We start from the raw sequence: 14,022 nt of genomic DNA, 5'->3' as shown, positions 1-14,022 counted from the left end.
TCTTTTCTTGAATTTTATATGCTAGCATTTCTTTTTATATTTATTATTAATTATTGCTATTATATATTATATATAATTACATATTATTTATTATTTAATTAGCATTTCATTTCATTGTACTATTTAAAGAAATTATTCCAGTTTGACATTCTTTTTCAGAATTTGTGGTCCAATAGGATCACATTTATAAGTTTATAAAGTAGATAGTGATGTTCTTTAAAGTTTGTAAAAATATTCACAGTAAACAATATAATCAGATATTTGGAGGAGGTAGTGTCTTTGATAATTAAAAAAATTTTTTTCTTCCTTATTTACTTATTTATTTATATTCTTCATGGACTTTACTATTCCAGAGCAATTTCAGACATATTTATTTCATTTGAACTTAAGAGTCTTGCTATAAAGGCAGGTTATATCAGCCTCACATAAAAAACAAAGAATTGAAGTCCAAAAAAGGCAATGTCCCTTAGTTGCATACTTACTTTGTAGCACAGCTATATACATACTACCAGGTGTGAGGACCCTAGACTGAGCCCTGCTGACCCTGGCAACACTACTATGGGGGGCACCCTAGGTCCCCTATACCTCTCAAAACTAGCATACCTCTAGGAAAAAGAAAATACAAATATTGATAATGGTAAATACTTCCTTAGACAAAAGCAAGGCAGAGGGACTCCAGGGCTCATTTTGTTCTGGGATGGGCACTCTAACCTCTCTGTAAATCACACCACTGAATGTCCTGTGGGTATGTGAGAAGTGGCAGGGTTGGGGGAATGATAATCCACATAGATGGGGCAACAAAATATTTGAGATCACTTTCAGAGCAACGAAAACACATAATTTCCCCAAACCTTGTGATTTATTGAACTGGGTAAACTCAGTATCACTATGCTCCCTACAATTATTTTGAGTTCACTGTGTCAGACCTCTCCCACTAACCATCTGCCCAGTGAATGATGACTCATATAAAGCTTCTTACTCATTGGTTCTTTCCTCAGAGTCTGTCCAATCCCACGGTCATAGGAGACTACTTTGGTTTGTGGTCTCTGATACTTCACACAGGAGCTCCATTTAGTGAGTCTTTGATTCCCTGATTGCTACCTTCTCTCACCAGCCTGGTCCAGCTCTATGATGGTCCTGCAGGTCCCTGAGGCCCCCTGGACAACAACTCTGATGGTGTTACTGATGGTGCTGAGCCAGCCCATGGTCCAAGGCAGGGCCACTCCAGGTAAGACCAAAGAGGCTATTCCTGGGGGCCTGGCTCAGGGAACCATTGCCAAGGGCATTTCCCATTAGGGGGCCAGATTTTGAGAAAGGTGATGGAGGGTCCTGCCATAGTCCCATGTCTTTCCTTCCCAGCTAAAGAATCAGTATAACCTCCCCATTGCTATCCAGCCAACCTGTTTTCTCTTCCAGGGACATAGGTAAGTAGGCCCAGTGAACAGGGGAGTAATGCCAAAGGAGAAGTATGTTGTAGAAAATGGGCCAGAAGGTCTGGAATAACTTTGGAGAGACAAGGTTTCCAGAGAGCTCATTCAGCAAGATCAGCCTCCTGTGTATTCTCATATCGCATCATGACCTTCAGTGCTCAAGAAGAGTGCCTTACTCTCCCTAGGGTGGGGTAAAAGCCCAGAGACCATTGGAAGGTGATGGCAAGATTAAGAGAAAGGGGAGCTGGGTAGTGCCTCAGTGGTAGAGTGCATGCCTAGCATGTGTGAGGCACTGGGTTCGATTCTCACCACCACACATAAATAAATAAATGTTCATTAACAACTTAAAATTTTTTTAAAGATTAAGAGAAAGGGAATGGGACCTGTTATGGTTCTACCCCATAGCATTCTTATTGAAGGTAATTAATGCAAACTTCCAAGAGCTTCATAAGAGTGTAAGAGTGAATTGAGATTTGTAGGAAGAATGAAATGAGGATGTGTAGGTATGTAAGAAAGGATTAATGTAGAATATCAGACAGCCAAGGAAGGAGCAACTAATGGAAAGACCTCTTCTTTTTTTACTTTTTATTTTTACAGACACATTTTGATTCATTTTACACAAATGGGGTACAACTTTTCATTTCTATGGTTGTACACAATGTAGATTCACACCATTCATGTAATCATACATATATATAGGGTAATACTGTCTGTTTCATTCTACTGTTTTTCCAGCCCCACCCCCTCCCACCCCTTTTTCCTCTACACTATCCAATGTTCCTTCATTCTTCTCTTCTCCCCATCACCCCCCCTTGTTATATATTGTCATGCACTTATCAGAGAAAACATTCAGACTTTGGCTTTTTGGGCTTGGCCTATTTCACTTAGCATGCTATTTTCCAACTTCATCCATTTACCAGCAAATGCCATAATTTTATTCTTCTTCATGGCTGAGTAATATTCCATTGTATATATATACCACAGTTTCTTTATCCATTCATCAATTAAAGGGCATCTAGATTGGTTCCACAATCCAGCTATTGTGAATTGAGCTGCTATGAACATTGATGTGGCTGTATCACTGTAGTATGCTGATTTTAAGTCCTTTGGGTATAAACGGAGGAGTGGGATAGCTGGGTCAAATGGTGGGTCCATTCCCAGTTTTCTGAGGAATCTCCATACTGTGGGAAGACCTCTTCTCACACTGTCTCCCTCTGCCTAGGGTAGTCTTATGGCTTATGTGATCCAATGTTTCTCTCTCAGGATGCTTCCTAACTCCCTAATCCAAATTTATACCCCATCACAAGAGAAAGATTATGAAGCAGCTATCTTAGTTTCCCACTAATTTCCACCTGTTCTTCATAAAGTCTTCTTTTGGAACCTTTCTAAGATACATTGTCCACATTTCCAGGGGTAACCATATTTGAATCTCCTGAGTCCAGCCCTTTAAACCCCAAGGCCCCTCTCCTATTACATCATGTCCACTTCCTGAGAAGGGAGACAGACCTGCTCTGGTTAGTCACAGAGGGGTGCTGAGAACCAACTAGAAGGAGAGCTCAGCTGTGGAAAACATACCTCCAAAATCCTGCCTCTAGAAACAATGGAGTCTACTCTCATAGGTCTCTGGTGATTGTGGTGATTTTCATTGACTGAAATATGTTCCACGCCTTTTGAAATCAGGTCTTTCCATAGCCGTGTTTGAGAAGTAAAAAGATACATTACCTCTCAGGAGAGGAAGGCTTTGTTACACCAATATTTAAGAAAGTTCTAAGAAAATTATTGTACGTTTTCAGCATGCAAATCAAGAGTAGATTAAGATACATTCAAGATAGTGGCACAGAAGAAAGCGCACTTGGTTACGGAAGAGGAGGAAATAAGGGAAGATCTCGTGGAAGAGGGCACATTTGAGTCAAAGTAGTCTCCAGGATGGCAGTGTCAGGAGGGGGCACCAACAGAGCGCAGCACCACTGGTTCCCCAGCTCCTTCTGTCCCTGCAGTTTCTCTTCCTGAAAGATTTTGGGTTCTAGCGAGAGTCTGCTCCTTCCTGTGATCCCAGGAGAACTACCGCTCCTGCCCCAGAATTGACGACCTTCCAGTATGTCCCCCAAAACCACTAAGTCACCCCTGCAGCAGTGAGTCACAGTTCATTCAGAAACGCTCTCGTCAGGGATAAGAAAACACGGAGGCCCAGGAAGACTGGGAGACCTGCTTACGACCACGGAACTCGCTGATAGAACAGAGTATCTAGCGCTGAGTGGGAGGGTTTGGGCAGAAGAGGTTCCACTTGGTACATTGCGGCAGACCTTGAGGATGAGCGCGGGCTCTCCGCGCGGCCTGGGCCCTGCGGCCTGGCGGGCGGCCCCAGGCGTCCGGCCGGGTCCTGGCGTCAGGGCTGACCCGAAGCCGAAGGGCGAGCCGGCGGGCGTCGCGGGGCGTGGCGGCTGCGGTGCGCGGCCCCGAGGGTCCGGGGCGGGGGTCGCGAGGTGGCGGGGTCGCGGGCCCGAGGGAGTCGCGGCGCGGGGCTGAGCGCCGCCCTGCTCCCCGCAGAGAACTACGTCTACCAGATTCGGCAGGACTGCTACGCCGCCAACGGGACGCAGCGCTTCGTGGAGAGATACGTCTACAACCGGGAGGAGTACGTGCGCTTCGACAGCGACGTGGGGGAGTTCCGCGCCGTGACCGAGCTGGGGCGGCCGGACGCCGAGTACTGGAACAGCCAGGAGGACGACCTGGAGCAGACGCGGGCCGCGGTGGACACTGTGTGCAGACACAACTACGAGCTGGACGAGGGCTTCACCCTGAAGCGTCGAGGTGAGACCGAGGGCCGGGCTCGCGGCTGCCACAGGGCTGAGAGCACGGGGCGGGGGCGGGGGCGAAGAAGCAGCTAGGGGTCTGGGTTGGGCAAGATCATCTAAGGAGGCGGGATCCAGTAAGAAGAGAGCACAGGGCTGATTCCAGAACCGTGGACAATCGTGATGTTGGCCAAAAGAAAAATCTGGGAACACCCGAAAGTAAAGAGCGTGTGTTATAAGAATCGGGCCGAGAAGCGTCATAGAAGCGGAAGTAAGACGGTGGTGGGAACTGGACAGTTGTACCGGTCACTTCAGAAGAAAAGTAAATAGCAGTTGAAAGGTGCGTTAGGAAGCCAGAGGACAGCTCGTCCGCAGGAGTGGGACCAGGAGCTGGACTACATGGGCTGGGAATTAAGGGGTGGGGTCCAGGCTGAGCATGGACCATACATTCTTTGAGGAGATGGCATTTTGTCTCGGACTCCTATGGCTTCAGGAAGCCTGAGTGCGAAGGGGAGAGGTGAGGTGTGTGCAGAGCTTCAAGGACTTTTCAAGGATGAGAGAAGACAGCGTGAGCGTCTTCTTACCGTCAGTTTCTGGATTGGGAGGCCTGAGAAGACCTGAGGGAATAGGATTGAGGGGTAAAGAGATGAGCCTTCCACAAAACTAGGGCTCCTTCTCAGAGAAAAGGGGAAGGATGATAGGTAGAAGAAGGGAGAAGCTGAGGGAGGGCTCACCTTTGATCCCTCTTCTTTTGGAAAGTGGAAGGCAAGGTCATCTATTAAGAATAAGAGTGTGAGGGACTGGGATTGTAGCTCAGTGGTGGAGTGCTTGCCAAGCATATGTGAAGCACTGGGTTCAATCCTCAGCACCACATGAAAATAAACAAAATAAAGCTATTTTACCCATCTACAACTAAAAACAAAACAAAACAAATTTTAAATTTTTTTAGATGTTGATGTACCTTTATTTTATTCATTTATTTATATGTTGTGCTGAGATTCAAACCCAGTGCCTCACACATGCCAGGCAAGTGCTCTACCACTGAGCCACAACCTCACACAAAAAAAATTTTTTTAAAGAATAAGAGTGTGGCGCACACCTGTAATCCCAGCAATTGAGGAGGCTGAGGCCAGAGGATTGCAAGTTCAAAGCCAGCCTCAGCAACTTAGCGAGGCCCTGTCTCTAAATAAAATATAAAAAGGGTTAGGGATGTGGCTCAGTGGTTAAGTGCCCCTGGGTTCAATCCCTGGTACCAAAATAAATAAATAAAACAGTGTGGACAAATTGAATAAGAATTGAGAGTGAAATGAGTTTAGGAAAGTTACCAAAGTAATTAGGTGGGGAAATTCCAAAGAAAAGAAATAGGATCGGCAACAATCGTAGCATCTGATACAAATTTGTAGGACACAAATCCTACACAAATCTAAATAATCCAGTGCCGGATTGCCCTGGTGGTCAGCCTAGGCAATTTGAGTTAATCGCGTAGGCCAGTGGATCCCAAACTAGTTTTGCTGAGTAGAATCTCTTGGAGACTTTCTTTAAATGCAGATTTCCCCAGAGATACTGCCCAGAGATTCAAATTTTGTAGGTGGTAAAGTCAGGAAATCTATATTTGTAATTAGCTTCCCAGTGATTCCCTTGTAACCAAGTAAGTGATACCAGATCCTGAGGGTTTTTTTTTTTTTCTTTTTCTTTTTAAATAGAAAATTACAAGGTCATAGTTGTGTGTTCAGAGAGTGTTAAATGGGAAAAGAGGAGGGTCTCCAATCAGAGCTGGAGTAAGAAAATATTATTATGGTCTAGGGAATAGTAATTAGGGCAAGAATTAGAGGGGGGAAAAACAGAAGAGGAGAAAAAAGCTGCAGAATTGTCTAACATAATTCTAGAAGCAACTGAGCAGATCAGTCAGGCATTCAACAAGACAGTCTTAGAACACATGGGAAGTCTTTCCCTTTGTGAAATGTATTTTGAACTGAATGAGAAATGAAGACTGGACCTGTAGACTTAGCTCCATCACCCCTTAGAGGTCGGATTTATGCTCCAAGCAAAGTTCCTATGGAATGTTCTGGGCCTTAAACTAGATATACTTTTATATACTTTTATATCAGGAATAAAGATATACTTTTTTAAAAAATTAGATATAGCCTAATTTGAATGAGGACCAGAGAAATTTAATTAATTCACAAACTGTGAACAGGAATTGTACTGTTTGATGAACTGTGAGTTTATAAAGGTGGTTGAAGTAAAATGGAGTTCCTACAAGTACCATGAGTATAAGAAGGCTGGCAGTGTGGACTAGTCTGTGTACAAAACCAAGTTACTAAAGGAAAGTAAGTTGCAAAAAATATGCTTTCGCCTAACCCTGTGACATCCCTGTCACATCCCTTGTATTTGTTTTCTCTAGGAAGTAGAAATTAGAAAAGAAAGAACTAAGTCATTAAAGACTGGGAAATTCTTCTTAACAGGCTTTCTCCCAAAGCAGCTGGATCTTTTCTGGTCTCAGGAGGGGAGGAAGGTACTGGTGACAGATGTCCATAAGTAATAACTCTCAGGAGGATTTGGGAGGAAATAGGCAACAGCAACATGAATGTGGAAAAAGCAAGGAGAAGAAGGTTCATTAAACAGAACCAAACAGAGAGATGCAGAGACACAGGTTGTACCTCTATCTGTGGGCTGCCTCAAGCAACAGGAAGGCATTGCAAAGGAGGAATGCGGACATGGACAGGAATTCTTTAATTCAGCAAATGGGGCTCAGAATGTTGGGTTTGAGGCTATTACTGTAAATATCTTGAGTTTTGAAGGAAAGGCCATAAAACATGTAGGCTATTTGAAAAATAAGTCACTGTCAAATCTGATTCATTTAATTTTTATTTTTTATGATATGAAATTAGGTGAGTAGACCAAGAGAATGCCATTGTCTATATAGCTTAACTTTAAAAAGTTATTTGAGTCAATTTTGCATTCTCTTTATCAAGATAGAACATTGGAAAGATAGGTATTTCACAGCTGGAGAAATATCTTTATCAAAGACTATTCATCAATGGTTTATAGTTAAAATTTATACTAAACACACCACAGAGTGTAAATGGAGATTTGTATGGGGTTCTCTGCTCTTGCATTTTTGCCCGCGGCAATTTTGAGCAAAACATGAAAGGTAGTAGAAGTATAGTAAAATTTATTAAAGAAAAGAAGGCACAATCACACCCAAGGGAGAGGGTGGTCCTCTCAAAGAGAAGAATGACAACTCTTTTTTTTTTGTGAGCTTCGTTTTCTTGGGGAAATAGGGGGATTCTTAGAATGTCCCGCCCAAACATCACCTCTTGCTCTGGGTTGACAGACTACAGTAGATTTTTAAACCTCTTATTCATATTACAATGATATTATTATAGTATGCTAACAAACTAAGGGCAACTCTTGGTTATCCTGGCCTGACTGACAGATCCTGATTGGAATGTGTTTGACAGAATTTATAATCAGTGGGCTCTGATCTTAATCATCCTGCTTTCTTGGGTCTGGGAATCTCTGATCTGTGTTGTGTTTTGTTTTTGTTTTAGTTTGCTTAAGATATCTTAGCAATTAGGCCTTTTTGAGCAAAAATTCCTTGGTTACTACCCCCACCCCAGATTTATCTACCTACCTCCTGTTGTAAAATAAATAGTTTATAGGACTGAAATCAGGCAAGGGTCCTAAAATAGCTGACTTATCAGCCATTGTGGTACCACTGAGGCAGGGCTGTTAATTAACTGATTTGATTCGCACTAAATATTTTCTTAAGCCCTGACCCACTGCTCATATCTCTTACCTAACAAAGCCACTACTTTTGTCCTGCTCCTAATGTTCCCAGCCCTTAATATGTAATTTTAAATCATGTATATTTCCTTTAAAAGTCTGTTTTCATCTTTCCAGTATAGCTAACTTAATAATGGCATTTATGTCTTCAAAATCTAGAAAATACTTCCTAAATAAAAAAATCTAAGAAATAATAATCTCAATTGTCACTCCTCCTTTTCCTTCCACTTCTAGTAAAGCCTAACGTACATGTATCGCCCTCCAAGAAGGGGGACCTGCAGCACCACGACCTGCTTGTCTGCCACGTGACAGATTTCTACCCAGGCAATATTGAAGTTCGGTGGTTCCTGAATGGACATGAAGAAACCTCTGGGGTCGTGTCCACCAACCTGATCCGAAATGGAGACTGGACCTTCCAGATCCTAGTGATGCTGGAGATGACCCCCAAGCAGGGAGACGTCTACACCTGCCATGTGGAGCACCCCAGCCTGAACAGCGCTATCACGGTGGAGTGGAGTGAGTTACTCCCCTAACAGGCCCTATATTATGAATACTAGCTCCAAGGTCCACTCATCCTGTCTCACCTGTCTATACACTGGGACCATTTTTACCACCATGTGTTTCCTATACAAGCCCCTGAGGGCAGTCCTGAACTGGAGACAATGGAAACTGGCCTGTCCCTGGCCTAGGGGATCCTGAGGATTCAGGATCTCCCCCTTTGTCAAAAAATCTAGGGAATAAGACATTTTCCTGAATTGTCCTCACACGTGGGAACCATTTTCCTTCAGCCTTTTAGCCTGGTCTGTGTTATTTTGAAAGATAGCCAGCAAAATCAGCATCTGTCCTCTTGTTGAATTCGCAAGCCTGAGTCCAGAACGAGAGGGGTCCTTTCTAAATTGACTCCTCCTCAGTGGATCCCTCTCACTGTCCTCGGGCTGACATCCTATCTCCAGCTCCAGGATCTCAGACTAGACCCAAGCAGGGATGTAGCTGGTGGCCATGAAACTAATCCTGGGTTCTGTTCTTCCCAGAGGCACAGTCTGATTCTGCCCGGAACAAGACACTGACTGGGGTTGGGGGCTTCGTGCTGGGGCTCATCTTCCTTGCAGTGGGCATCCTCATGCACATGAGAAGCAAGAAAGGTAAGAAAGGCAACGAGGTGACTGATGCTTGTGTTTTCCTGGCTTGCTCATCTGCATGAACAAATTGAGACAGCAAAATCATGCCGGAGAGTTCTGGCAGCCAATGAAATTAAGATTGTCAAAGCAAAGATGACCTGTAGGGAGAGAGGAATTCTCAGATGACAAGGTCTCCAGGTGCTTGGGTTCATGTGTGGTCCATGTTGTGATGGGCACTGGAAGGTGAGGTAAGAGTTTCTCTCCTTCTAAGGTGGCTGTAATGGCTAAATTCAGTCCCTTTCTCCTTTCATTCCAGCTCAACGAGGACCTTGATAAACAGGTAATACTCCTCTGTTTTTCTTGAAGAACTGGGTTGCAGAAGGACTGTGTTTTCCTTGCACTGTGACTGAACGTGGTGAAGAGAGTCGCACGCCTGAACTTGCCTTTCAACCTCAACCCTGATTGAGTGTGGCCTCAACCTCAGCCCTGAGTGTGGGCAAAGAGCATTACTCTGCTCCATTGAGGATGGAAGCTCACATAAACTGCCTTTTATCAGGCTAAGACTAAGTCAGATAAGACCATAGTTTTTGTCCTGGGGCTCAGAGGAAGAGGGCTCCCCAACCTGGGATGACATTTTCTCCACCCCCACAGGGATCCTGATCTTATCAGAAGACTCTGTGTGCCTTGGAACAATAATTTTTCTGCATTTCTTTAGTCCCTGACCTGATTCTGGGTGGGCAGACCCCCAGCTTCCCAGGAGAATGTTGCTGCCAAGAAATTGCTTTGAAACCAGCGTCTACAGTTCTGCTCTTTGACTCAGTGCCCAGTTTCTTGAGACTTTCAACCAAGTTCCCTCCTCCTAAACTCCATAAATAATCAAAATCCAACATGGTTGTCTGTTTTCTTTTAAGAATATGCAACGAGTCATCTCTGCCATTGCTTTTGCCTGAGGGTTTTTGTAAACAGTCAGAGATAATGGACAAGGTCATTGTCCTTTAGAAGTAGGCAACAAAAACATGAAAATGGGGATATCCTAACTATTGTATAAGGTAGCCAACTGGACATGGAATTCTTCTGCATTTACTATATTTCTATTGTGGACTGTCTCATAATCATGTTTGCCCCATTCATCTGTGTAGGTCTGGGACCATGATTCTCAGTTATTCATTGGTGAGCAGTGACTCTGCATATGAATATGGTTATATGACCTGTATTCACCAATTCAGCACGTCTTATTGTATTAGTCAGGGTTCTCTAGAGGAACAGAATCAACAAAAAGTATGATTATAAAAAGGGGATTTATTAGATTGGCTTACACAGCCAGAAGCTGGATAGTCCACAATGGCCATCTGCGACTGGAGAGCTGGAAGAAGCAGCAGCTGCCCAGTCCTAGATGCAGAAGCCCCATGACAAGAAAGATCAACAGTGCTAGCCTAGTCCAAGACCAGGGCTTCTGGAAACTACCTGAAGCATCACTGGCAGAGTCGATTTTGGAAAAGTGAAGAAGCAAGAGTCCGATATCCTCAGATGATGGAAGCAGCAATTAAGAACCCGTTCAGGAAGAGCCGAGCTTGCAACTGCATCTGCTTCCTTGTTCTTCCAGCTTTATTCCATCCTATTGGGCAGTGCTACCGGTGCCTAGGGAGGGGCTTCACTTCAGTTCACTATCCCACATTCCAGTCATTCCTAGACACGCCCTCACGGACACACCCAGAAGCCTCTTAATCATCAGCATCTATTAATCCAATCAAGTTGACAATTCAGATTAACCATTACACTTATTAAGAGCATGTTTTACTATTGTTGGTTAAGAAATAAAATAAAAATCAGAATTAAGGGTTATAAATATGATCTAATAAACTTTAAACATTTTCATTGCATACATAATAAATACTGCTTAACCCAATATGGCTTAACCTTTTGAGTGTATCAAGCAGAAGATACAGACTTATCTGCAAAATCTGTATTCCTCAGCCTACCCAGACCTCTTCTCCTAATCATTGGCAGCAGGAGATGCATCCCAAATATTGAAAGACAAAGCAGTACGTGTAGTACTTTTTCAAACACGGGTCTCTTTTTTTAACCATCCAGAAAATTATTCTTACTTTCATATTTCATATTAAGTTATCTTTAAGTCTAGATAGAAAACATGTTTGGACTAAGTATTTCTTTTTCTTTTGGAGGGATGGTACTAAGGATTCAACCCAGGCTCACTTTACCACTGAGCTACATCCCAGCCCTTTTTATTTTTTATTTAGAGACAGGGTCTCACTAAGTTCCTTAGGGCCTCGCTAAGTTGCTGAGGCTGGTCTCAAACTTGGAATCCTCCTACCTCACCCTACCAAGCTGCTGGGATGATAAGAGTGAGCCACCAGGTCTGGCTAGCACTTTTTTTGTGGAGGTGCCCACACTGAGTGCTCTACAGCATTGGACACACAAAGTTGGTCACCTCCCTTTCCCTGGCTTCACAGAAGCAGTTTCTGGGTCCATGTACTCCTGGATGAAGGGTTATGGAAAATAATATTCCTATAAGACAGCTCCCCAAGAAAAACGGAGGGTGGTGCAGCTCAGGAGGAGGGAGGGGAAATTGACCACACATTAAACCTCTCCCAGAGCATTCTTTCCTGGGAGAAAGGGGCAGATACTGAATGCTAGGCCCTAAACCTTGACCTTCCCCCTTGCCGAATTAATCCTAAATGACGATGGGCAAGATTTGAGTACTCATCCCTCGGGGTCTGATTTTAACCTGTGCAACTAGCCCCTGACGGTCAAAACTGCACGTGCAGGGGCTGGGGCTTTAGCTCAGTGGCAGAACGCTTGGCTAGCATGTGTGAGGCACTGGGTTCGATCCTTAGCACCACATAAAAATAAATAAATAAATAAAGGCATGTTGTCCATCCACAACTACAAAAAAAAAAAAAAAAAAAAAAAAAGAACTGCATGTGCAGGGTTTCCAAAGTTTACATCATCCTCAATGTACCCTGTAAAACCAAAATCCCCTCCAAAACTGATGGCCATTTACCCAGCCAGAAAGTAAACCCTGACGCTGCCAGAGTTGGAGAAGGAATAAAGGCTTCTCTGAATCCAGTGAGGTCTGCTTCCCGTCCTTTTGCGATTATGCTGGACACCCTTCTCTGGTCAGTTCCTACAAGCTACAGTACTCTTCTCTCACAGTCTCCTCTCAGATTGTGCCCTGAATCTGGGAACCAGACTCCTTCATTTCCAAGAGAGGTTGGGGCTTAAGGTGGAGACTAGGGCATCACTGATACAGGAGTAAGTGCTGCTTTGTGTTGTGTAGTAATTTCCACTGTCACTAATGAGGGGATGAGACAGTGTACAGCAGAAAAATGATCCTTTCTCTCTCTCGTTTGCCTTTCTAGATTCAGAGCCAACACGTGAGAAATCTATGCAACAGAAAAATATGATTAAAACCTGCCATTCAAAGACAGCATTCTAAAGTCTTCAAATCAGGCTCACTATTAAGTCCCTAGACACAGAACACATAAATTCCTCCCCAGAGTCTTCAGGCACTGAATATTACAAAACATATCCCAGTGGAATCTTCCCCAGCCACCCTCACCCACTGCACCACATGCCACAGGCTAGGGCAGTACCAGGGTGGAAGAGGCATTCTCTGGACCCACCTCCTGGAGGATCAGAAGCCATGGTTTCTGCATGCACACTATGGGTCCAAGATACGTGCCTCCAGGGGACTGGGGTGAAGGAAATGGGGAAAGGCCCCGCAGCTGCAGAAAACAGGCATTGGGCATGTCCAGCTCTCACATAACCAGGTATTTATTGCTCTCTGGAATATTTTTCTGGAAGGATGAGTGTAGGGAGAAGTCCCAAAAGAGAAAGGTGTGAAGACCGCACAGTGTGGGGGCCACCTGTTACCTTACTTCAAATTCCAACAACACTTATTGGATATTTTGTGTTTTAGGCCCTTTGCTGGGTACTAAGCCTGAGTAGGATCAAAAGGAGGCAGGAATAGGACAGGCCTTGGGGACATCAGTCCAATGACTGCTTTGAGGGGTACAGAGATTCAAGGGAAAGCAGGGCCTGGAGTTTTAAAGCAGACTTGAAGCTGGTGACTTGCCTGTGTCCTCTTCTGTCACAGAAAAGTTGCCACCTGCAATAGGACAACCGGGTTAGGACTCCAGGTTTAGTGTCATATCCTCCATTCCTCATTTTCTGTCCCTCCTGAGGAGAAGGTAGTCTTCTCAACCTGACAGATGTTGCTGCCCCAGGTGATGGTCACAGAGAGCAAGGGATACCCTGAGGAGATGTCATTTCTCCCTCTTGGGTTCCCCATCACATGCAAATGAGTTGGTATCCTTGAAAGTAGCATTTACTCACAATTGCATATTAAATAAATAATACACATGAGGACCTACCATGTATATTAATGAGGACCTACCATGTACTAGGAGCTATGCTGGGCATCCTGGGTAAGTGGAACTTAGGTTCCTAGAAGTTTGTAAACTACCTGCTGCCCTCAGGGGCTCAGGGATGCTGACAATACTCTACTTCCTGGCACAGGTACTAGTTACATGGGTGTTTGTTCTGATCATCATTGGCTGTACTTTACTTTGTTTTATGTATTTCTTGAAAATGTGCTCTAGTTCACAATAAAAGGGTTTAGAAAGAAGCAAAGCAAGATATTGATAATTTGAAGCAAAAACAAAAACCAATGAATCTAGCAGAAAAACTGGGTTCTAATAATAGTTGGAAAAAGAATATAATAGATAATATAACAAGTATGACTTTTGCAACTGAAGAATAATAATGAATCAGACATTACTACCCTATGTACATATATAACTATATGACCAGTTGGATTCTACATCATGTATAACCAAAAGAATGAGAAATTCTACTCCATTATATATGATG

At 43.8% G+C, this 14,022-nt stretch overlaps 1 protein-coding gene across 1 annotated transcript; it reads left to right on the top strand.

The window, feature by feature from the left end:
* The first annotated feature begins 1,052 nt into the window (after positions 1 to 1,052).
* Positions 1,053 to 10,685, top strand: LOC306666052 (HLA class II histocompatibility antigen, DP beta 1 chain). The gene is made up of 6 exons (XM_079147866.1): positions 1,053 to 1,228; positions 3,978 to 4,241; positions 8,246 to 8,527; positions 9,043 to 9,153; positions 9,446 to 9,469; positions 9,781 to 10,685. Exons 1-5 carry the CDS (start codon positions 1,129 to 1,131, stop codon positions 9,460 to 9,462), a joined length of 774 nt encoding a protein of 257 aa, XP_079003992.1. The 5' UTR covers positions 1,053 to 1,128; the 3' UTR covers positions 9,463 to 9,469; positions 9,781 to 10,685.
* Positions 10,686 to 14,022: the final 3,337 nt, after the last annotated feature.

Source organism: Sciurus vulgaris (genome assembly GCF_902686455.1).
Source record: "Sciurus vulgaris genome assembly, chromosome: 7".
NCBI lineage: Eukaryota > Metazoa > Chordata > Mammalia > Rodentia > Sciuridae > Sciurus > Sciurus vulgaris.
This window is presented reverse-complemented; position numbering and strand designations above follow the sequence as displayed.

Coding starts and splice junctions, on each gene's coding strand:
- LOC306666052 (XM_079147866.1), top strand. CDS start 1,129: ATGATGGTCCTGCAGGTCCCTGAGGCCCCCTGGACAACAACTCTGATG. Junction 1,229..3,977: donor CCAAGGCAGGGCCACTCCAG/GTAAGACCAAAG, acceptor TGCTCCCCGCAG/AGAACTACGTCTACCAGATT. Junction 4,242..8,245: donor CTTCACCCTGAAGCGTCGAG/GTGAGACCGAGG, acceptor TTCCACTTCTAG/TAAAGCCTAACGTACATGTA.